Below are 24,889 nucleotides of genomic sequence, written 5' to 3'. Positions count from 1 at the left end.
CGGGGTAGAATTAATAACTTCCCGATTTTCGAAAAATTTTAATTTTCTGAGCGGAAAGTTAAAAAAAAGATTTTGACTAAAAACTTGTCACGGGAATTTTTATTACCCGTGTACGTGAGTTTCTGCATCTAGATTTGGCAACAGGTCGACATTCGGTGTGTCTCTAATTTTTATTATATTTTGTTAATTTATTCATTCTATTGAATTTATTATAATTTATATTTTAGAATTATTATATTATTGTTATTGTTTTTTAACTCATTAACCTCATTCATTTCAGACGTTTATATTAAACTGTGTATAATTATGTATTATTATTGTATGTATATATTGCCATAAGTTTTTGCCATATTGTATTTAATCATACTATAAGCTTCTTCAGCATTTAAAGTTCAAGGTCTAATGATAGATATCGGGACAGGTAACGAAAGAAATGTTAAAGCATAATATTGATAATCGACATCGTTTGAAAGAGTTTTACTATTTTGCTATTAGATTTTATGGGAGTTTGGGTTAAACGAGGACGGTAAATTCTGACGTGTCTCAAAAATGAAATAAAAAAAAACTGTTTTTTTGGAATAACACTCACACTAAACTGTCAATGGACTTCTAATCAGCTTTAAACCTCAAAGAATGAATTTCGATTTTTTTCAAGCCGTATCAGATATAACGCGGCTGGTGACGACAATTTCGCACGTTTTCATCCCCCAGCAAAACATCCTACAGACAATATATTCCCTGATAAATTATACAAAATGGCGTCAACAACAACAGACGTGTGTTTCGAATGTGAAAAAAGAATAAAAGGTAATGGTGCTAGTATCGGTTGTAATAATTGTAAAAAATGGTTTCATAAAAAATGCAACCAAATTAGTGATCAATTGTTTAAAAAACTTGCAACTGAACACAAAAAAAAAAGGATCATATGATTGGAAATATCAATCTTGCAAGTTTGAGGTTAGCACCATTGACTCTGACGACGACAACGAGGAGGATGACTATACTAATATTTCACCAAGTGTTACTAAAAGCATAGAAGAACTTTTCAAAAAATACCTGGCTCCTTTTTCTAATAAAGTCAGTGCACTGGAGTCTAGCATCCAAGGTATTAGATCAGACATGAATACGTTGTCTGAGAGCAGTAAATCGAATAGTAAACAGTTTGTACAACTGGATTAACGGATTACCGACATGGAACAAAAAACTCATCACCGAAAGGCAGTCACTATCATCTGATCACATTATTGTCGAAATTATGAAACAACAAATAAATGAAACCGAGGTCGTGGTTCTGAATGTGCCAGAGTCAGCAAAACCAGTCGGAATTGATCGTTTGAATGATGATCGCAAACAAATAGTTCCGTTACTACCGGGGGAGCTAAGTACTGCAGTACCAAAGTTCAAACTACGTCGTCTCGGAAAAACAGCCACAGGAAAAACTCGACCGCTCGACCGCTCCTTGTAGAAACAACAACTTCTCAGGAGGCGAGATTGATACTACGATTGCAACCACCAGAAGGATCAGGGATTATTTTTAAACATTACCCAACACCAGATCAGCAAAAACAACTTAGAGATGTAAGATCTGAACTACATAATATAATTGATAGTGGTGATGATAATAAAACAATTAAATACATCAACGGAGCACTTTGTTTTCATCAAACAAAGACAAAAGAGAAGCCTAAAGACGCATAATCTTCATATATTTTACCAAAATGTCAGAGGTCTAACAACAAAACTCATAAAATTCTTAACCTCGATTACTAGTGATAGTGATGTGATTTACTGAATAAGCGAAAGTTGCTTAAATTCAATAATTTCAGGTGGTGAAGTAGTACAAGATACTTTTAATTTGATTAGGAAAGATAGAGACAGTCAGACTAGTAAACTCGCACGTGGTGGTGGTTTATTGATAGCAGTACATCGCAATGTCACTGCTGAACTGATATAACCTAATGAACACAATATAGAGCAAGTTTTTATTAAAATTAAAGGTTCAAACGTTAAGTTATTATTATTGTCTGTGTGTATTTACCACCCCAGCCAATGGTGGAGATCTTTAAGGAACATCTGGACACAATTCATTACATAAATAACATTTATCCAAGTGCGAAAATCATAATAATAGGTGACTATAATATTCCAAATAGTTACCCACCCGCTGTATGTGAAGATTTGATCTTTAAAGAGATGATTCTACTGGATTGTAACCAAATGAATAACATCTCTAACGGTAAGCAATTTATTTGCTTCATATTTCAAAAGTATATACATAGGGACACATGACAGCTCGGTAAATCAGATAAAAAAGCTGCTTACTAATTATGAAGCAAATCTATTTCAGTTGGAAGTACACTATTATGAGGTGCTTTAAGTTATAAAGAATCTTAATGATAAAAAAGGGGCTGGCCCAGATGGAATACCTAACTTATTTCTCAAGAATTGTGCAATTGGAGTTTGTGAACCAATCACTCATATTTTTCACAAATCTGTCAAAGAAGGAGTCTTCCCACGGGAATGGAAATTGTCATATATTTCCTCAATATAAAAATCTGGATCCAAGTTCAGCATCACTAACTACCGTCCAGTCTGTATGCAATCATCTTTGGCAAAACTCTTCGAGAAACTTATACTCCCAAAATTAATATCTGCATTCAAGTGGTAGGTTCGTAACAACAAATCTTTACATGTATATTGATTACATTTATAACGCTCTGGACCATGGATTCAACGTACACGCACTCTATACTGATTTCAGTAAAGTGTTTGATACAGTCAATCACGATATTCTGGTAGAGAAAATTGAAATGTTACGGGGTAACTGGTAAAGCCTTGAACTGGTTCCAATCTTATTTAACTGGAAGGAGTCTCCAAGTGAGGGTCAATAGCTACTACTCTAAGGAATATGAGGTCAACTCTGGAGTTCCACAAGACTCGCATCTAAGTCCGGTTCTCTTTAATATATATATACTAGCAGACCCGACAGACGTTGTCCTGTACACACGTCGTTAATTCGAAAATTTCAAACATTCTTCAATAAGCTGTAACAATCTGGACTGTTATGATGAAAATTATTATCGTTTTTTAGGCACACTTCAAAACTCTTCATACATCAATTTCTATTCGTAGTTAATATTTTAATTAGCACACGACTTGAACGAACACAATAATAACACAAAATTTCAAATATTTTTCTCAATTTGATCGCAGCACTAACTGTCGGGACAAACTGAAATTAAAATAGAATAATATTTAATATTTCATACTGCGATGGTAGCGCAGTCTACCGGATCCACTGTAAAACATTCCAAAATAAACAACTATTTATAAATGAAAAATTAGTTAAATAAAAATTTTCCAGTGGACCAAATTGTAAATCTAAACCATCCTCGAATCCCCTTGAACTCACACAAAAAATTTCATCAAAATCGGTCCAGCCGTCTAGGAGGAGTTCAGTGACATACACACGCACACAAGAAATATATATATAAAGATATATAAACGATATTACAGATAATTTAAAATCTGAACGTCTTTTGTATGCGGACGACATGAAGATATATCGAAAAATAGCGGCTGAGGATGATATAAGAGCACTACAGCAAGATCTAGATAAGCTCTACCAATGGTGCCTAGAAAATAAGTTAAGGTTAAGCATCGATAAATGTGCTGTAATGATGTTTAATAAATCTCAAGGAATCTTTCCGGTCGACTACAATATAAATAGCCAGCCGTTACCCAAACCTCCTGTCATGAAAGACTTAGGCTGATTCATACCAAGTTAAACTTCAATGAGTACGTAGACAAAACAGTATCAAAGGCATATAAAACTCTAGATTACATAATTAGATTGGGTAAAGACTTCAAAAACGGAAGAACATCAATACTACTATTTAATATCCTTGTTAGACCGATTTTAGAATATTGCACTGTAATCTGGTCGCCAAGTACGATACAAGCTACCAACAGACTAGGAAGGACACAATACAAACTCAACATCCTTTTTTTGTAGACGATAAATTTTATACTCTCACTACTTCTTCTTCATAGAATTTTTGAATGCATCGAGATACTCAATTTCTGTAGAATGCATCTGAAAACTGAGACATTAAGCTCTAATTTACATGTTTATATATTTTTCTGAATCAAAAAATATCGATCTTAGGATGATTTTTAAGAAATTTTACTTTCGCAGTTGTATTGTCTACAGAAATAAAATAAAATTAAATCTACGTCTATTTCGGATGCCGAATGGTCATTTTTTTTTTGAAGTTATACTTCTTTTGGCGCGTTGGAGAAAATTGATGAGGGTGAATTTTTACGATGCGCGCGCACACCGACTCCCAAATTTAACAGTATGAAATTAGTTCTAGGTGGCATGAAAGTCGATAGCTATGTTCAAGTTGTATATTCTAGTATTTTTGTACTTAGAAGTTCTAAGTTAAAATAGGGATGCACGATTCCAAAAGAAAAATCGATCTCGAGAATCGCGATAAATTTTATCGAAAGAATTGATCCTTGATAAAATCGAGTGTGAAAGAATCGATCCACTGATAATCGATCGTTTGAATGAAGGCGTAATTTTCAAGTTTAAAGAATTCCATATCATTATAATGAACTAATTTAAAAATTAATTTGGCTTATACTAATGCATTTTCAATTATTAAAATAGATATTTCTTCTAGATTGAAAATAATATTTTATTGCACTTAATAACAGTGAATTATAATTTTTTTACTAAATGCTTTCTAATATTTAAATGAGTTAATTAATTATTAATTAAATATTAATACTGCTATTAAACATTAATCAAATAAAAAGTATTATTAGTTAAATGTATATTTTAATAAAAAAATAAATATTTTTTTCTAGTTTCAAAAAGAATAATAAAATTATTAAAAGAAAGTAAAATTAAGTTTTTCTTATTAGAAATACCATTCCGCTGTTGGTAGGGATTTAAGGAACAATATTTGCTGTAAATGGTCAGCACTTAATCGATTTCTGATAGCATTTCCAATATGACTAGCAATAGAAAAAAGTCTTTCACACGGGACAGAAGTTGCAGGAATCGTGAGGTGTTCTAAGGGTATCGATGATAAAACTGGTGCAGATTTTTTTTTCTCGGTTCAAAACTCAATTGCGTTTTCATCTTCTTGAGAAGGACTATCGATAAATTTTTTTTTCTAATACGATTATAAAAATTTTCAATGACACAGAATTTATTAGATATTTCACCATATTTGTATTTTATTTATATAGTACATGAGTTAAAAAATTACACTTGTTGATTTGAATAATTTCTATAAGTGGGATTTTTTCTCATTTTAACTGCTACAATTAATTTGTCATAATATTTAAAAAAAATTTTATCTCAATTTTAGAATCAAGTTTTTAAATTACTTAAAAAATACTTTCTTTCAAAATTCCCGGTCATCGTCGCCATTTTATTTTTAGACGATCGATTCCGACTCTGAAGAATCGATATGTCGATTCAACTTGCTTTGAAGAATCGATCTAAATAATCGAATCGACAACAGGAAAAGATCGATTCTAGTAAGAATCGATTTTGAATCGTGCATCCCTAAGTTAGAACACGTGTTTCGTTACAGTATAATCAAACAGTGTGAATAAATAAACGTTATTTTGGTGCTTTTATTAAATCAATTTTATACACGACGGTGATAGTATATATACTAATAATTTATTAGTATACATACATATATATATATATATATATATATATATATATATATATATATATATATATATATATATATATATATATATATATATTGGGATCCGTGAGAGGGGCGTGGCTTAAAATTTGACCGTCTGGTAGAAAACCTAACTAGCGATTGTAGGATTATAGTATCAGCTGATCCGTTAAAGTACACGTTGATGTGAATAAAAAGTAATTAATTGAGAAATAAAAATGCGTGTGTCTATCCAAGAAATATGTAAATTTGGTTCTTCTACCCCCAATAGTAGAAACTTTATTGGTGGCGAAAATATAATTGATCGTGGTCATATATTAAATTGTGGTATCGTAAATAATAATAGTGAGAGTGATGTTTTCCACCTTCTCGCATTTTGTTTACAAATAACAAGTTTAAAAAATTAACCTCACGAAATAAATGGCCAAATTTCAAAAGATGGCAAAATAATTGGTATGGAATGTTCATGTAAAGCTGGATTAGGAGGTACTTGCAAGCATATTGTGGGAGTGCTTTTGTTCTGTAACCGGTAATTATGACTTTTGATTTTTAAGTATTAAAATAAGTTCTTTCATAATTATTAAAAGAATGGCCTTATACATTATTTATGTAATAATTTTATCTTTTTGCTCTTTCAGAAATGATCTGGAGAGTTTAAAAAATATCACTTGCACAGATAAAAAATGTGTTTGGAGTGCTCCACATAAATCAGCCCTTGAAAAATACGATATGAAGCCTTTACTGGAGCACAATTGTTTTGATGTAAAAAAAAAAAAAAGTGTTGAGGGAAAATTAAAAAAAAATAAACTGCAATTAGAGAACTCTGAAACTACGACACCTACAAAAGAAGCTGATGATATGTCTTTGGCTTTAAATACTTCTAATCAACTTGATGGAACTGATGATGATTATGAAGAAAATTTTCGTAAGATAATGGTTGAAGATAACCCTTTATCAGCGTTAGCAAAACATATGTAAATAATTTTTCATCTTAATTAAGTTGAAAAAATTTTTTTATTGATTTTTTTTTGTAAATAGTTTACACTATGAATTTAATATTTTATGTTGGAATTAAGTTACAGTGAGATTATCATTATTCACTCGATCTATTGAACTTGTTGTTTATCTTTTAGTGAATGAGAATTTGACTAATTAAATGTTGTTTCCCTCTTTTTTTTTTTTTTAATATTAACTTGCAGGTTTGGAAGACATGCAACTTTGCAAGAAATTAATCATGATGACAATAATAATTTACTTTTACGCCCGGAAAACATTGGAGCAATTATTATTAATCAGAAGACATCACAATTACTTACAGATGTGAAAAATTTTCATAAAATTGATCCCATTAACACTTGTTGTTCCGCAGTTTTTAATCGATTGTCTGCCGATGCGATAACGATTTGTTCTAAAAGTACAGAGTTTTACTCTGTATGGCTAAGTGAACGAGAACATCGTATAACTGCCAGCAGAGCTTACTCATTATATACTTACTTTTTTAATAAAAAACCAGATTGGAGAAAAAAATCTACTGATTACTTCTATAGCTCATCATTCAGTAATGAAAATACAAAATACGGGTTAGAACAAGAAACTTATGCACGCGAAGCTTATGAAAGTTGTATGTCAATGGAAGTCGTCCAATGCGGTCTAGTTATTTCGGAGTTAAATCCTTGGTTGGGATGTTCACCTGATGGGATTGTTTTTGAAAATAATAAACCATGGAAACTTATTGAAATTAAGTGTCCCAAAGAAGGTAAAAAAAAAATATTGACGACACCGTAAAATCAATCAAGTGGCTAACTAACGAACATGGTGCTTTAACTTAAAAAAAAAAAAACATATGTATTTTGCGCAAGTTCAAATAAGTATGGCAATACTTAATTTACCCTCTACGGATTTTATCATATATTCTTCTTTTGATAAGAATATAAAAATAATACCTGTTCGTTTTGATGAAAAATTTACAAAAAATTTATTGATAACTTTGAAAAAAATTTATTTTAATAAGATGATACATAATATATGTCTGAGAGAAAAAGAAAAAGATGAAAACCAAAAAGAAAATCAATAAAATGTTATTTTTTCATTATTTATAAACTTTATTTTTATTTTATATTTTTATAAAATAAGTTAACAATCAATAAAACATTTATATAAAACTATTTTGTTGTTTTAATCCTGAATGAATTTTTCATCTTTCAGAATAGGTTGACTTAAATTTACAATGGCACAAATTATAGTAAAAATTTCTTCAATTTTATGCACAAGACCAATAGGCATTTTCGACGATAGTATTTCAAAAATTTTGATCCGTTGGTTACTCCGTTCCACATGTACACGAGCTTTTGCTATTTTGCGACCGTTCATGGCTTCCATTTTCGAAAATTGTTTTTTATCCTTAAGAAAAGGCGGTGAAATAAGTTTCACGTCATTTTTTTGGCATAAATTATCACCAGTAAAACCCCGATCAGTCATCACAGCATCCTTTTTGTCAAATTTTTTAATTATTTCACTTTGCTCAAACACAGCATTATCAGAAGCCCGACCACCGTAAGGCTTACTAATAAAAGAAATTAATCCAGCAGGCGTGACAGCAGTCATAAATTTAACAGTGTAACAACTTTTGTAACGAGAATAAGTTACAATTTGGCAGCATAAATTTTTGGTCTTTGAATTGGAATTTCTGTGCAATCAATCACAGCACGAACATTCTCAAATCCTACAAAATCAAGAGGAATATTTTTAAGAATATTCTCTTTGCTAGGCCATAATATTGCTGGCTTTAAACATTTGTATAAAATATCAATCATATGAAAAATTCGATCTTTACAAGTCTCTGGAGTATACGACTTAAACAAAATAGCTAGAAGAGCATATGACATATTTTGTTTTAACTTCATAAACGTCATTATGATAACTTCCAATGAATCTAATTTTGCATAAGAATGTGATGTTGGAGGTCTTTGTTTATCTACTAATTTTTTTATCGTATACAATAAAAAAAAATTTGGAATTCCTGTTAAAGTACTAAGTTCATGATCATTTGAAATAAATTCTGAAAATTTTGGAATAAAATTATCTATACGCACTTGAGTTCCAACATCGTTAAACTTTTTTACACTCATTTCAATATTACGTTTTGTACACAATTCAAACTTTTCTATCACCTTAATCAATGTTAAATTATTTTCAGTTACTGTTTTTTTTCTAGGCGAGCAGAGAGAGTTGTTTTCTGAATTTTCAGTTAAAATAACTGAAGATAGTCGAGGAAAAATGATTTTATCACCAATATTTATACCAATTTCGCTCAGATTTTGTACAATTTTGTCGATAACGGACTGAATACCACAGTCAAAAGTTTTCACTGCTTGTTCTATGCCAGATAATTGATCATTTTGGAGACCCAAGTCTTCTTCTTTTTCTTCTTCTGCTGTTACTTTTTCTCTTGATTTTTCTTTATCACTTCTTTGCTCAGTTACATTATTTGAGTCCTCAAAGCTTTGTAGATTATCATTATAATGGTTATCACTAGATATTGTTGCTGTTTGCTCATTTGCGTTGATATTTTTTTTATGTTTCAAAGATGATCTTCTTATTTGTCTCTCTTCTCGCTGAGACGATAGAGTATGATTAAGCTTATCTGAGCAATCAACAGAGCTCTTAGGCAGATTAATTGATGGTACAGCTGTTTTCTTCAAATAATGCTGCTGTTTGACTGGAAAATGAATAAAGTTATAATATTAATCCAATCCAATCCAATGAGAATCGAGATTTAAAAATTATTAGATTATAAGTTACAGTTTATACATACCAGAAGGAATATAATCATGTTCAGTAAAATGACGTGAACATACTCGCATAGACGGTGACACTTTTTTTCCCATTCTAAGAACTTTTATCCAAGCATCTCTTCTGTCGATTAACTCTTCAGCATTAAAAATATTTAAAATTTTCACAAAACTGTCATTTTTTTTAGGAAATACATGAAACCGAACTGTTTCATGCTTAGAAGCATGACTTTTACACCCATAAACACAACAGTATACATTACTTTTATTTTTATGAGGAGAAAATTCCATACTTACGAAAATAATAATATACGTATATAAATTTTTTTTAAATCAAGTTCAATATTTATTTATTTAAAATTTAACTTAAAGCTTATGTCCCTTGAAAATATTAAATTTTAAATAAAAAAAAGATTGTTGTCATAGAAATGACAGTTATCATTTGGTTAAGTATCCTACAATCGTTAGTACAAAATTTGACCACCAGATAGCGTATTTAAATGCTCAGTTTCCCAATAAAAGCCATATATAATAGCTAAATTTGTCATTAAAGACAAATTTTTGGGAACTGAGGGAAGTAAAGGATAAAGGGGGAAGGGGAGGACCTTTACTCAGTAGGAATTTTCGGTAACTGAAAAAGTAATTCGGACAGTCCAGACCGGGAATCGAACCCGGATCGTTTGGTTACGCGCCAAAGGCTCTATAATTTGTTATACATTTATTATATAAATAAAACACATAAAACATATTAAAATGACCAACAAGTTTCATTTAATAACTTAATACCAACTTAACCGTCTACAATACGACCAGTGTTAATTGTTGACAAAAATAAATTAGAGTTTACAGGTTAAAAATCACAAATCAAAATTTGTAAAAAAAAAAATTTTTGTAGGTGATACGAAGTTCACCGGGTCAGCGAGTCAACTTATAAAAAATATTATAAATAATTTTCTATACGAATTCATATCTATCTACCTATGATCTTTTGCAGGTTTCTCTGAAACTAATAGTACTACATCGTTAAATTTCAATTTCTGTTTAAGTTTCCGAGATGTCTGAAGATATTACTCAAAAAAAATGCACAATACTGTAAAAAATATTATGCACGAAAAAAATCTGCAAATCAGGGGGTAGTAAAAAAAAAACTAACTCTGAAAAGTGTCGACAGTATAGACAACAACAAAAATTGCTCAAACAACAATTCCAATCTGAGAACGACGTTATTCATACTCCATCAACATCAAGTTTGCAAATGACGTTTGAACCTCAGCCTATCGGCACAGGTAAAAATTTAAATAATTGGAAAATCAGAGTTATAATTAGACATATATAATGAGATTATATAGTTTTATTTAATTAGTTAATTAAAATTAAATTATTTATTTAAATTATTATTTAAATTATCGTTAACTATGAAATAATTTAATCTTTATAAAATAAAATTTTAATTAAATTATTCAATTCTAAGTTTCTGGATTTAGTTCAATTATGTTACATTTAATTATTCAATAAAATAATTAAATTTAACATAATATTGATGATTAAAAATATTACGATACAATGCAACTTATAATGTTGATAAGTACATTAATCATAATTTTCACTCACTTCCAGATTCAATTTCGTCCACTTCAGTACACAACACTCACAACTTCTTAGAATCACGTTTTGTAACTATTCAAGAAGCTGAAACTAAATGTCCACATGGGATCCGATTATTTAATACAAATGAAGCTGTAACAAGATATAATAGTAAAATTTTAAATCTTGCACAAGAAAAGACAATCTCAATAGCGAAAGATGTATTCACTGGTTGTACTTCGGCAGAGCAAACTACTTCCTTCCGTCAAAAACTACACAAAATGTCATTAATTGATACTGGAGGATTACCTTACGAAACTGTATTTGTGGTAAACGTCTTCTACATGATAACAACAAATATAGACGTGTCTAATGGCTTAGCAAATGGGGCTGTTGGTAGACTAGTTCATATAGAATATAATGGTGATAGAGACGTAAATGTTGCGTGGCTTGAGTTCCCAAACTCATTGAAGATTGGTCAAAAAATTCGAAGAAAAGTCGCTGGACATGTAGCTGCGCATCAAATTAGTAAAACAGCAGTACCTATCACGAGAAGATCTTCGACTATTTCTCTAAATAACAGTAAAACGATTAATGTTAAACGTTCGCATTTACCTTTAGTTTGTGCCTGGCAACAACTATTCATAAGTCGCAAGGGAGTACATACCCTGAAATTGTCTATGAATATGATAAAACACATCCCTTATCATTAGTTTATGTCGCTTTATCACGCGTTACAAATGTCGATGGGTTATACATCACTACAAGAGATAATGATAAAACATTTTTTCATGGACGAAGACCTTCAACTGCAGTCGCTAATCTGCGAACTGAATTTCAACGACTCTCGAATAATCGTTTGATTACTATCAAGGACGATATCTTAAATTTCATTAGCCAAAGAAAAGGATTGACAGTGTATACTTTCAACTGTCAAAGTTTACGCGCTCACTCCATTGACTTAAATGATTCAGTTATACAAAAATCACAGATTTTGATGTTAAATGAAACTTGGCTGGATGACACTGAATCAGTTAGCATACCACATTTTAATTGCATCGTTCAATATAAACGATCAAATCATCGAGCTGGAGGAGTTGCTATTTATCACAATGCAAACGATACTACAAATATTATTACTCCTTGCATTGATATGACAGTCAGACAGTCCGAATTTGTAAGTTCATCAAAGTCGACCGTAGGTGCATTTTGTGTAGCGGAGTGTGTAATGGAAGATGGTCATAAAATTGTTTTAGTTGCAATTTATATTTCTCTACATCAAAAAATTGAAGACATTATTTATTTTTTGAAAAGAACATTATTTCCATTTACAACAATTGGAGCATCTTATATGGGTAAAAATGAGGATAAGTTACCTATGATTTTGAGTGGAGACTTTAATATAAACTTTAATTCAAAGACTTCTGAGCCACTGATAAAATTTTTTAATGACGATTTAAATCTATCAATTAATAATGACACTTCAGTTTCAACAACACGGCATGGCACCACTATTGATGGTGTATTTACAAGGTACTTATCTACAGTTTCAACAAGACTATTTATATCATATTTTAGCTACCACAAACCTCTTGTTACTCACGTCCCTATTCAGTCACTACGATTAGAATCTACAAGTATAAAATAGTTTATTTAAAATATTTATAAATATATTTAATTCATAGTCATAATGATTGTATATTTTTACTATGTAGTCATATTTTCACGTAAATAAAACGTTTTTCATTTAAATGTAATCTTTTTAATTAATTTTAGTATAATATTTATCGTTAATCACCACTGAATTTTAGTTATTTTTTTTCTATACGCTAAAGAAGTATAACTTCTAACGCGTGTACATGAGTACACACACTCTTTTTTTTTTTTTAATTTGGACTGATAATGAGTTTAGTCAAATAAAATAATTCAACTGTAGCTAATACAATTCCTATGATCGTCAAATAACTTATGCATATAATTTTCAAACCAATAGAAAACTTGGATATCATACAGAATGGTGGTCATAACGATACTCGCATAGTAATGTTCGCAAAATATTTCTTACCGTACATAGATTGGAAAACCTTTCAATTTGAATAATATTGTTTATTTAAATGAAAGATTGAAATTATTAATACAGCTACAGAATAAAGAGTTATCAGTTATTATCATAGACAATATTCGTATACTAGACATGCCATGCTTGAAATAAAGATTGTATAACACAAACCTTTCATCGACATATGTAAATTTCATGCTAAGATTATGTTTAGACAAAAATGTTTGACGACCCAAAGGAATCTCAATGTTGCTTGGATGAGGTATTGGGCATCCAACCATGACTAACGCAGTACCGATAGATCCATGTGTACTTTCTGTTCCGATTTCGCTTTGATCTTTTGATCTTGAACTGGACAAGGATTCGTCGATATCGTTACCCATTTTCTTATCATTCACTTCAGGACCCCCACTTATCATTGGACGACCAGTGCAATGAATTACCTGTAAAAACATATTAAAATTAAGTTTCCAACAGTAAAAATTAATTAAATATTCGCTGAGTGAACATACAATTATATATTATATGACTGAGTCGTGTTCTGCACCAGACTTAGTCTGGTGTAAACTAATTTTTCTTCCATTTTTTCTTGCACACGACTAAGTCTGGTGCAGAACACGAACCAGTCGGGTTATAATCTTTCCGTGCAGGCATTTGGCGATGATCGTGGTTGGGTGATTAGTAGCAACATATTCTATTAAAGAGCATCAACGAAATCAATCTCACTAGAGCATTTTGTACCTGGTACCAAGAAATCTCGACCGATACAGACATAAGTCTTGTACGAACATGTTTTAAAAATCCCAAAACTGCATTATAGATCAGTGGGCTGATAAAATTTTCAAAAAGAGCAATATTAAGAATGTTCCACGAAAGTGCGAAGCATTAAAAATCTTGAATACTATTATACCAGGAGTTCGATCAGAAACCGCTGCTGCAGGTAGCAGCCAGAAAAGGTAAACTACATTTATCTAATAATAATCGTATTAATTTCTTTTTTTCCCCTCCGGGCGTAAATCGTCAACTTTAGCCCCGCTGCGCTAAACGAAGTTTCCGCTTGACGCCTTCGTCGGGGAAAAAAATAGTATACACTCCTCGGGAAGTAAATAAGAAAGCCTCAGATCGCATGTTTGTTGACCTCGGCTTCGCCTTGGCCAACAATTGCATGTGCTCTGAGACATTTCTAACTTTCCTTCCCTAGGGGTGTAATATACTATTATAACGCATGTTGCATGTTTTAAAATTCATTCTTTTGCTGATAAGTACAAGTTTGTCGCCAAATAAACATATGCATCAACGAAAGGAATATAAAATTTACTTATTTTTAATACGAGTTCCATTATTATAATTATTCAAGCAGTAGAATAGGTTTTTCGAGGCCGAAGTCAGCGAGAATCTAACATCCTTGCAAATTTCTGCATCCAATTTATATCTGACGCCAGAAATAGTGTTGTATATGAACCGCTCTACATACCAACATTAAAAATTTGTAACGTCAACGTTTTCAAATAAATAAAGTAATTAATCCCCGGTTCGAAATTTGCTCGCCGTTGTCCGAGGTTTTAAACGGGGATCACGTCAAAAATAACAAATCATAAACAAAAAACTTCATTTTAATTAATAAATCAAAGAAAAGAAACCCTCTTTATTGGCCTGATCATGTTAATAAACAATACAAGCAAAATAAACCATATAAGCAATATAAACGATAAATTAGAGCACTTTTTTCACAAATATACAATATTCGCGGTTCAGAATCAAAAACGCGGTTTAAAATTAATAAACAATATAAACAATGTACACAATATAAGCAAGTTAAACAATATAAACAATGTAAAAAATATAAACTAATGCAATAGAACACTCTTTCCATACAGATGCGATGGTATTCGCGGTTCAACATAAAAAAAAACGCGGTCCAAGCACACGCTGGTTCCCTAGTAAACTTATGATCACCGACCGTACCTTAACTGAAGGCCTTGGCACGGGGAGTTGCATTTTCACCAGGTCGGTCTACGATACTTACCTGAGTCGTGGTCAGACTCCAGGTAGAGTATCATCCTCTAGAATTACTTGGGGAAGAGTATTCAGCCGAGTAATTCTCCCGAGAAATAATTGCTCATTTAAATTTATTTTCAAAACGGTACTTAACACATTTTCGAACCATACTACAAAAGAGAAATCTTTACCCTCTATCGAAGCCCGCGCAAGCTCAACAATCGTCGAAAATTTCTAAGTTTTTATTTTCCGTAAAATAAATTAGTCGAGTCACTCATAACTATTATTTATTTTAATCGTCATTCTTTCATTATCTATCTATTCCGTTGGCCAAAATACTAAGTATTCATTCTTTAAGATAATTTCTTTTTTATACTAAATCGGCTTGGGACAGAATAATTTCCCATTCTTTTGAATTCTTTTACAATCATTTCCTTTTACTAATTAAACTCGCTCGGCTTCAAAATAATTTCTCACACTTCAAGTTTCTACTTTAATCAAACCTTCAGTACCAATAATATAATGATATTATATTATCATTGTCGCCGAAAAACCTTCTGTTACAAATAGTTGAGTACCTGTTCTCACGTATTCTTGCGAATGGACCACGTTAAGCGCCCGCTAGAGCAACCGTACTCGGGCCCACACAAAGTCACATCCCTGCAAATTCCCGCTAGTTTTATGCTCAAAATTGCACTTATTACGTTTTTGAGCGCTTCGAGCTCAAAAATGTAATGTTCGTGTCATTTTGAGCTCTCCAAGCTCAAAAGTCTGATAAAACTTTCATAAAACACTATTTTTTGAATATTCAAACCGCAATAACTTTTTAATGAATATTAAATTTTGACTGTGCTGACAGCGATCAACGTGGTTTTCTGAGTTTAAAAGCAGATTAATTTTTAAAATTTATCGGTGGAGCCGTTTAAAAGTTATACTAAAAAAACCACATTTGAAAAAATTTTTTTGGTAGATTTTTTGAGATTTTTCAAAATCTACCTGGTCGAATTGGTACCAAGTCGGAATCGGTCCAAATTGTATTTAAAATCTAAGTTCGGTCAAGCCCTTTCGTATGGCACCAATCGCGATTAAATCGGTCAAGTCGCTCAAAAGTTATAAGCGGTTCACACACACACACACACACACACACACACACACACACACACACACACACACACACACACACACACACAGAGAGAGAGAGAGAAATTAAGAAATTTCACTTTTGCAGTTGTTTCGTTTACAGAAATCAAATAAAACAAAATCTACTTTTATTCCGAATGGCCATTGTTTTTTAACTTCCCGCTAAGAAAATCGAAGATTTTCGAAAAATCGGGAAGTTATTGTTTTTACCCCGTTTTGCAAAAATCGAGTTTTCATCAGATGTCGACGTTTTGAGGCCTTAGAAATCTTTCCTGATCCTTCCCGCGATGGTGTATGTATGTATGTATGTATGTGTCGCGCGTGTATCTTTGTGTGTGTGTGTGGATGTATGTAAACCTATCATAACTTGTGAACGGCTTGACCGATGCGCGCGCGCGCGCGCGCGTGTATGTGTGTGTGTGTGGATGTTAGCCTCTCATAACTTTTGAACGGCTTAAACGATTCTATTGCGGTTGACGCCATTTGAAAAGGCTTGACTAAACTTAGATTGTGAATACGATTTGGGCCGATTCGGACCAGTAGATTTTGAGAAATCTAAAAAAAAACTACAAAAAAAATTTTTTTCAAATGTGGCTTTTTTGGAATAACTTTTAACCAGCCCTACCGATCAATTCCAAAAACTAATCAGCTTTTAACTTCAAAAAACCACGTCAATCGCCACTAAGCCGGTCCAAATCGGTTGATTCGTTCGTGAGTTATCGTTGACGAAAAAAATCGACAAAAAGTGTTTTTTTCGGATTACACCGAAATTTCCGGTCTAATCAATTTTAATTCCAAAAGTATATTATAGAATTTCAAAACTACGTCGAATGCCGCTAACCGCATGGAAATCGGTTTATTCATTCAAAAGTTATTGCGGTTTGAAAATTAAAAAAATAGTGATTTATTAAACTTCTATCAAACTTTTGAGCTCGGAGAACTACACGAAAATTAGATTTTTGAGTTCGAAGAGCTCAAAAACATATTAAGTGCAATTTCGAGCGCTTAATTACGAAAGTAGCAGGTAGTTGCAGGGATGGCCTTCAGGGTCAACCATTTTCCTAATTTTTTATTTCATAGAGAAAGTATAAGAAATATGAAGATTGTTGATGTATCATTGAAGTATCGTTAAGAGCGAAAAAGAACAATTGCGATGTGTTTTTATGCTCTTTAAATCGTTGTATCAATATTTCTTAAATATCAAAAACGGCACTTAGCGTAATTAAAACCGGACAAAAGAAATTATCAGAAGTTATACCTTAAAGTTACTTAGTTTGAATACATTATTTATATACTTACTTTGTAGGAAGCACTCTTGAGATTAACTTTTTTTCCTTTGTTAGTTAATGTACATTTGAACCGAATAAAGAAATTACAAGAACACATTTCGTTAACGCTGTTTGATTCCATTAATAAATATTCCTTGATTTCTTCATGGTCACAAGGATGACTATAATCGTAAACACTTTGACCAATCATATCCAGCTGAGAAATTCCTAGATAATCACTAACATTTTCAGAAAGATAAACCATATCTCCATTACTGGCAATTACTAACATGAATCCATCCAAAGCCTGAGGGAAAAATTCATCTGTTTCGATTGTCGATTCAATTTTTGTAAATGGTTTCTTTAAAGCATGGGCAACACTACGAATTTTTAAATAGGCTGTTGCAAGTCTCATCACGCTTGCTTTGTCTAAATGTATTACTTCATCGGGAGAAATAGGTAGTGCTGCTGCCATATTTAGAAAAATATCTGTCTCACGACTTCTTCGACATCTCGCTGCATCTCGTGATTTTTCTTTTCTTTTATCATTGCTCCTGTAATTGAAAAAAAATATGTGTAACCTTTCGCCACACGCGCTAAAAATTCTGACGTCATAACACGAGTCGCGAGAAATCACCACAATGCTTTGTAGCTTGAAAGGGTTACCGAATTCGTTTTAAGCGTACAAAATCTTACTTTTAAAATCTTAAATTAATTACAAAAAACATTAATTACTAATTTTATTGAATACTTGAAAAATTTTTGAGTCTCATCAAACTTGTTGTTGGATCGTTCCATGTCAAATCGACCAATAGTTGGAACCGACCCCTTCTGATTTAGATGAAATTTGGTCACAAGTTGGTTTTTATCATAAAACAAAGTTGTGCCAAAGGAAAAAATTAAAAACATTTTTTTCGAAAAGTTAAGCAAAATTCAAAATTTTACCATTTTCAAGTTTTTTAAATTTATTTTTGTAATATCTCGAAAACTATTATAGTTACAGACATGGGCCAAAGTTCATTTTAAAGAGGATACTTAGGACTATGAAAAAAAAAAAATTTTTGTTGGGTAAAATTTTTGAAAAATCAAAAAGAGGGTAAATTTTGAAATTAAAAAAATCGTAAAAATCAAAGCCCGCTATGAAATTTTTGGCTCATTTTTTTTACAGAGTACCTCTTACTAATCTTAAAATATCTTGAAATTTTCAAAAAGGTTTTTTTTTTTCAAAGATATAAATTTTTGAATTTGGGAAAAGAAATTTTTTTTTTTAAACTTTGGATGATAGTAAGTTAAATAATAATTTAATTTTGCTGTTCTTAATAATAAAAAATAAAATTCACGATATGATAATGAAAAAATAATTACAAAATTGAAATTGTTTTTTTATTGTTCGTAGTAAATTTCAAAAATAAATCAGTAGAGAAGTAGCACACTCTGCTATCTATGTATATACTCCTAAAGTTTTTTCTACTTTATAATTACCATGACAGATTTCACTAGCGGCCTCTCTTTCCCATGAAAAGATACCTCTAAAGATCAGTGAATTTATTGTTTACTACAATAAAAAGTGACAATAATTTTCAAGTACTGCTGTGATTAATATTGTTTGTCTTATGAGGTTTAAAATTTTGTGTTTTGTTACAAAGTCAATCATGGAAAAAAATAAGTGTTCAATTGGTTTAGTTGCGTTTCAGCAAAAATACCTATTTGATGAAGTAGGTTTTTCGAAATATGCGAGTTTAAGACCACCTGAATGTATTCTTGCTGGTGCATCTGGTACTCATGTAATATGCGTTTGCCTTATTCAAGAAAATTTTAAACTTTTATTTGATGGTGCAAAACTTAGAAAATTGAAACTCGAAAATGAAAGCCAATCGTTATGTTCATATCGGGATTGTATAAAAATGTTTATCTGTCAACCAACAACAAATGACTGCTACTTTGGCAAAGGTAACAAATGTCCTGGCTCAACAAAATTGAGGAATACAGTAGAAAATCTTCTCAGTGAGAATTTTTTAGATGGAACTAAATGTAAATAATGGACTCAAGATCAGTGTTCCTTAAAGACAATTATTAAATCAAGTGACGATTTTGTAGATGTTTTAATACTTTATAAGTGCTTTTTCAATCTGCTCGACGCTGGCGTAGAGCGTCAAATAAGTTCACGTGGTATAATTTTGACTGAAACGCCATCTTAAATTATTGCAACGTCAAAGCTAAACATTGTTTAGCTTTCTAAAATTTTTTAAATTTTATTTTTTTTTTTTTCGGCGTTTTGAAGCTGGACACTCTAATATTTGACGCTACATTAATTTAAGATGGCGTTCCAGTCGAAATTATACCACGTGATCTCATTTGACGCTCTAAGCCAGCGTCGAGCGTCAGCATGAAAAAGCACGTATAGAATCTATTCCAAAATTAGTTAAGCATGACTTCGTACCTTAACAATGGGCAAAATCTTTTCAGCTTACAAAATTAAGTAATTATTTAACTTAACATCATCCAAAGATGAAAAAAAAAAATTAGGAAAACGGTTGACCTTGAAGGCCATCCCCTTGAAGGACTTCCCGCTAATTCCATACCTCGACGGTTAAAAATACAATTTATGTGTTATTTTGAGCTCTCCGAGCTCAGAAAGATAGCTTTTCTATACTTTTGAACTCTACGAGCTTAAAAAACTGATAGAAGTTTGATAAAACACTATTTTTTGAATTTGCAAACGGCAATAACTTTTGGATGAATCAGTCGATTTTCACTCGGTTGGCAGCATTCAACGCAGTTTTTTAAGCCTCATGAGGAATCTTGGAGTTCAAATTTATCAAACTAGAAATTTCGGAGTAATTCCAAAAAAAAAAAAAATTTTTTGGTTTTCTTTCATTTACGATATCTCTCGAACGAATCAACCGATTTTGACCGGCTTAGCGGTGATCGACGTGGTTTTTTGATGTTAACAGCTGATTAGTTTTTTAAATCGATCGGTAGAGTTGTTTATAGTTATTCCAAGAAAACCACATTTCAAAAAGATTTTTGTTCGTGGTTTTTTTTAGATTCCTTAAAATCTACCGGTCCGAATCGGTCCAAATTATGTTAAAAATCTAAGTTCGGTTAAGCCCTTTTGAATGGCACCAATCGCGATGAAATCGGTCGAGACGTTTAAAAGTGATAAGAGGGTCACATACTTACACACACACACACACACACACACACACACACACACACACACACACACACACACACACACACACACACACACACACACACACACACACACACACATACGCATATATATATATATATATATATATATATATATATATATATATATATATATATATATATATATATATATATATATATATATATATATATATATATATATATATATATATATATATATATATATATATATATATATATATATATATATATATAGGCTTAGTGACACCTTCATGAGGGAAGTATAAAAAAATTTATTTTCCCAAATTCAAAAATTTATATTTTTGAAAAAAAACACCCTCTGGAAAATTTCAGGATATTTTAAATTTAGTAAGAGGTACTCTGTAAAAAAATGAGCCAAAAATTTCATAGAGCGCTTTGATTTTTACAATTTTTCAAATTTTAGAATTTTCCTCCTTTTTGATTTTTCAAAATTTTACCCAACAAAAATTTTTTTTTATAGTACTCAGTATCCCCTTTAAAATGAACTCCGGCCCATGTCTGTAACTATAATAGTTTTAGAGATATTACAAAAATAAATTTGAAAAACCTGAAAATGGTGAAATTTTGAATTTGGCATCACTTTATGAAAAAAATTTTTTCCTTTGACACAACTTTGTTTCATGATGAAAGCAAACTTGTGACCCAATTTCATCCAAATCGGATGGGCTCAATTCCAACTATTGGTCGATTTGACATAGAATGACCCATTAACAAATAACAAAAATATTCAAGTGTTTCCGAAAAATCTTATAACTTTGCAAGTGAAACTGATATAATAAGAATACACGCGCAGAATAAATTGAAAATTCAGGACTGATAATATTTTTGAAGTAATAATAAATTCTTAATTAATTAGCACGAATTATTTTGATAATTTTTATAATGTTTCAAATAAAAGTCAATATGCGGAGATTTCCTTAGTAGCGAGAGTAACGAAAGGTTAAGTAACATGTATTCAAAATTTTATATTTCATTCAATATTGAATCGCTTTTATCATCCGCTGAAAAATATCCTAAACGTCGGATACGACATTTTAGAACATGGATATCTATATGAATTTTAACTTATCTTTGGAACTTAACTTACTTGGAAAAATAAGTTCAAATAACATAATTAACATTATAAATAAAATTAATTGACTACTAATCAACTAAAATACTGATGTTTACTAGTAGCAGAAATTAGATTTAGAAAAAATTCTCGAGTGTTATGTGATTTTTGAAGGGTTGCAACTTGAATGTATGACCCAGATATCGGAAAAAGGGTCTAGAGTAGGGGAGTGGGACTGAGTCGGAGAGAGAGGGCCGATGGCTAGTACAGGACAGCTGAGGAGTAGGGCGCGGAAGAAGGGACAAGGAGGGAAACGACGGCAGTTACCTACTCTTCGTTATTCATGTTCGCCTGATACTTCGACGGGCGTATTTTCTCGAGAAATTATTATTTAACGTTGTAAATAATCCGGTTTCTTTATTTAAGTTATTGTTTATGAGTGCAGTATTATTATTCTAATTATTAATAATGATAATTTACGATATTGAGAGTATTATTCACTAAAAACTTGTGAAAATATTATTTATCTAATTTAGATTTGATTATAAATATCTAAAACCATTTTTTGTTTAGTTAATATCGTTTGTTTAAAACAATTAAGGTTTAATAGTTTAGTTACCAATGTTGAATATCTAGACGGGTTAATAATTAGTTAGTTATAAAAGTATTATTTTGTTTACGACGATTATTTATTGTGATTATATTTCTTTAGTTTATTGAAAGAAAAATAATGTAATTAATTTTGGAAACAAATTATTGTAAATTTCCAATTTATAAAAGAAATTATTCTAAGTCCCAAGCCGATTTAGTATGGGAAAGCGGCAAATGGATATAAAATGAAAGAAATGACGATTATTATTTAAAAGAAAAATATCTTATAAAAGGAATTTTCTAAGTCCCGAGCAAATTTTAGTATGGGAATGTATTCTGTTGAATTTGTATATAATCTGTTGATATTTGATTGTCGATGTGAAAAGTAAAACTCAGAATTTGACGAACCGAATGGTTATAGAATGAAGAAATGCCAATTAATTTGATAGTTTGTAAATACCGTATAGATGGCAAAAACGATCATTCTGGTTCGTTGTAAGTGAGTTTTTGGGAAAATGATAAAGCCCAAAAATTTTGCACGGAAGAGCGAGTCTTGTGACAGAGTGTTATTGAGGGAATATTCTTCCACCAATAACAGCTGGAGGGACATTACCTTGGTTCGTCTAGAACACTGGTAAGTACCTTTTGAACTCTCAACAAGATTTGACTTCCCCGGATTTTTGACCCTCTGTCGAAAATCCGGTAGGTAATCACAAGCCGTGTAGGTGGGAGCGGAGAGGATACTCTCCATCCGCTCTCGGGGTAGAGATTTAGGCCCAGGGTGACGGCTAGTCTCCTGGGGAACGGGTAACCAGTTTTTGAGTTCTAGTTCGCGATTTTGACGCTCACGAGAGTGAGAATGAGTGAGAGTTTGTTTTGTACAGACCAGTTTTGATCGGGCCGTGATACGCGTGCGTTGACCGACGTCATGAAGTCATTTTTTTTGTATTATTGTCGTTAGATTTAGTCGTTGAGGTTTGATAACCAAAAATTGTACTACGAGAGTTTTGTATTTTTTTTATTGTAACCTTTTTCGTTAACCTATTGAATTGATTTTGATAATTAAATGAATATTTTGTTTCTCTATCATAACCTGTTGACATTTTGAGTTTATTTATTTAGACGTAGTTATTTATAGTTTATTTATAAGTAACTGAGTTCTGCTGGTTTTATTTCGGATCGTATATTGTTGTTTAATCCCCCTTTTACCCTGGACTCCGGCGAGCTTCAGATTCGAGCGAGGGGGCGTTTTGTGTCGCAGTATCGTACATAGTCGTTCAGCGTTTATTCCTCAAAAGAATAAACACTCAAAAATTACCCGTTACAAATGAAAACAGTCGTATTAAATAGAACAGAGAGAAGAAATTGAAATTTCAACTTCGTAGTTTTAACAATTTTAGTTCCTAAGTTTATAGTTAGTTCATTCAAAACTCCAAAGATCTTAATGTATGTTTCAAAATAATTCAATCTCTATCGATTTGAACTATTTTTGGATTTCACAAGATGACTTCTTCTTGAGTTATCTCTCTGAGCTAAGTCAAAAAGTAAGACTTTAGATAATAGTTTATCACTGTACAAATAGTAACCATACAGAAAATCATCGTAATACTTAAAAGTTGCTAGAGTTTGTGCATGTACACATAACATATGGTAATGTGACACCCAAAAAATTAGACTCAATAATATGATTGAGCTAAAAACATGTTCCGCACTCTTTTTTACGCAGCTTTTCAATACAGAAAGTATTTAGCTGGACTGAAACTAATCGACTGAAAAAATTTCGGTTGAAATTTACAAAAAAAAAAAAAAAAAAAAAAAAAACTTTCTAAAAACTATTCGACATCAATGTTTCGAATTAATTAACCGATTCTAATCTTGATTGCAATATTTGATGCAGGTTTTTGAGTATCAATAATTCTACAAAGCTTCTTGAGTATATAGAAATAGAGATTCGAAAGTTATTATGAAAACTTTTATTTTAAATTTTTTTACCAATATCTCTTGAACTATAATTTATGTATGTTATAAAAATCGATTCAATTCGATCTGCTGAACACTTGATTTCTCCAAATCGGATTGAAACGGGAAATTAGATAGACGTAGATGTAAAAAATTTGTATTCAGGCACGTAAAGCGTGTTTAAGTATAACTTATTGACTTTCACCTATCGATGATATGTACGTATGTACATCATTTTTAATTCTTTTCAATCAATATTGTTCAACAGGGGTTCTTTTTTTAATGACATATTTATGATGAGACTGAATATAAATATTTATTCCAATTTTAACCGAAAACATATGCTAAAAATTTTTTTTTCTTTTTGGTAATTTTAAGTTAAGGCATATAAATGTAATTTTTCATGAATATTTTGGAATACAAATTAAAGTATAATATCCAATACTTAATAAATCTACAACAGATTTTTAAAATGAATATTAATACAAAATCGGGATACTTATTCTAAGTAA

General features: G+C 31.2%; 4 protein-coding genes across 7 annotated transcripts in view; 2 read left to right on the top strand and 2 right to left on the bottom strand.

Moving 5' to 3' along the window:
- Sima (HIF-1 transcription factor component sima) overlaps positions 1-24,889 on the bottom strand; it is a 62,255-nt gene that overhangs the window by 34,000 nt on the left and 3,366 nt on the right. For 3 of the 4 annotated variants that reach the window (XR_012479893.1, XM_074248866.1, XM_074248865.1), the window contains exons 2-3: positions 17,589-18,111; positions 13,323-13,594 (exon numbers count right to left, since the gene is read on the bottom strand). Coding sequence is in view for 3 of the 4 variants with exons in the window: in XM_074248866.1 (XP_074104967.1) it covers positions 13,323-13,594; positions 17,589-18,111 (795 nt within the window). In the remaining variant the exon portion in view is untranslated. The remainder of the gene's footprint in view (positions 1-13,322; positions 13,595-17,588; positions 18,112-24,889) is intronic. The other variant, XM_074248867.1, reaches the window with a different exon arrangement.
- On the top strand, positions 5,894-8,377 carry LOC141531228 (uncharacterized). Its single transcript, XM_074248869.1, has 3 exons — positions 5,894-6,246; positions 6,356-6,691; positions 6,917-8,377. Exons 1-3 carry the CDS (start codon positions 6,173-6,175, stop codon positions 7,500-7,502), a joined length of 996 nt encoding a protein of 331 aa, XP_074104970.1. The 5' UTR covers positions 5,894-6,172; the 3' UTR covers positions 7,503-8,377.
- On the bottom strand, positions 8,360-10,124 carry LOC141531441 (uncharacterized). The gene is made up of 2 exons (XM_074249278.1): positions 9,532-10,124; positions 8,360-9,435 (listed from the first exon to the last, which is right to left on the bottom strand). The coding sequence occupies exons 1-2, from the start codon at positions 9,797-9,799 to the stop codon at positions 8,360-8,362; spliced, it is 1,344 nt and encodes a 447-aa protein (XP_074105379.1). The 5' UTR covers positions 9,800-10,124.
- Positions 10,643-13,300, top strand: LOC141531229 (uncharacterized). The gene is made up of 2 exons (XM_074248870.1): positions 10,643-10,794; positions 11,126-13,300. Exons 1-2 carry the CDS (start codon positions 10,764-10,766, stop codon positions 11,803-11,805), a joined length of 711 nt encoding a protein of 236 aa, XP_074104971.1. The 5' UTR covers positions 10,643-10,763; the 3' UTR covers positions 11,806-13,300.

The sequence above is a fragment of the Cotesia typhae genome, unplaced genomic scaffold (assembly GCF_013202065.1).
Source record: "Cotesia typhae breed Kobodo isofemale line unplaced genomic scaffold, CoteBio_Ctyphae contig_5, whole genome shotgun sequence".
Taxonomy (NCBI): domain Eukaryota; kingdom Metazoa; phylum Arthropoda; class Insecta; order Hymenoptera; family Braconidae; genus Cotesia; species Cotesia typhae.
The sequence above is the reverse complement of the archived record's forward strand: the minus strand, read 5'-3'. Positions and strand labels throughout refer to the sequence as shown.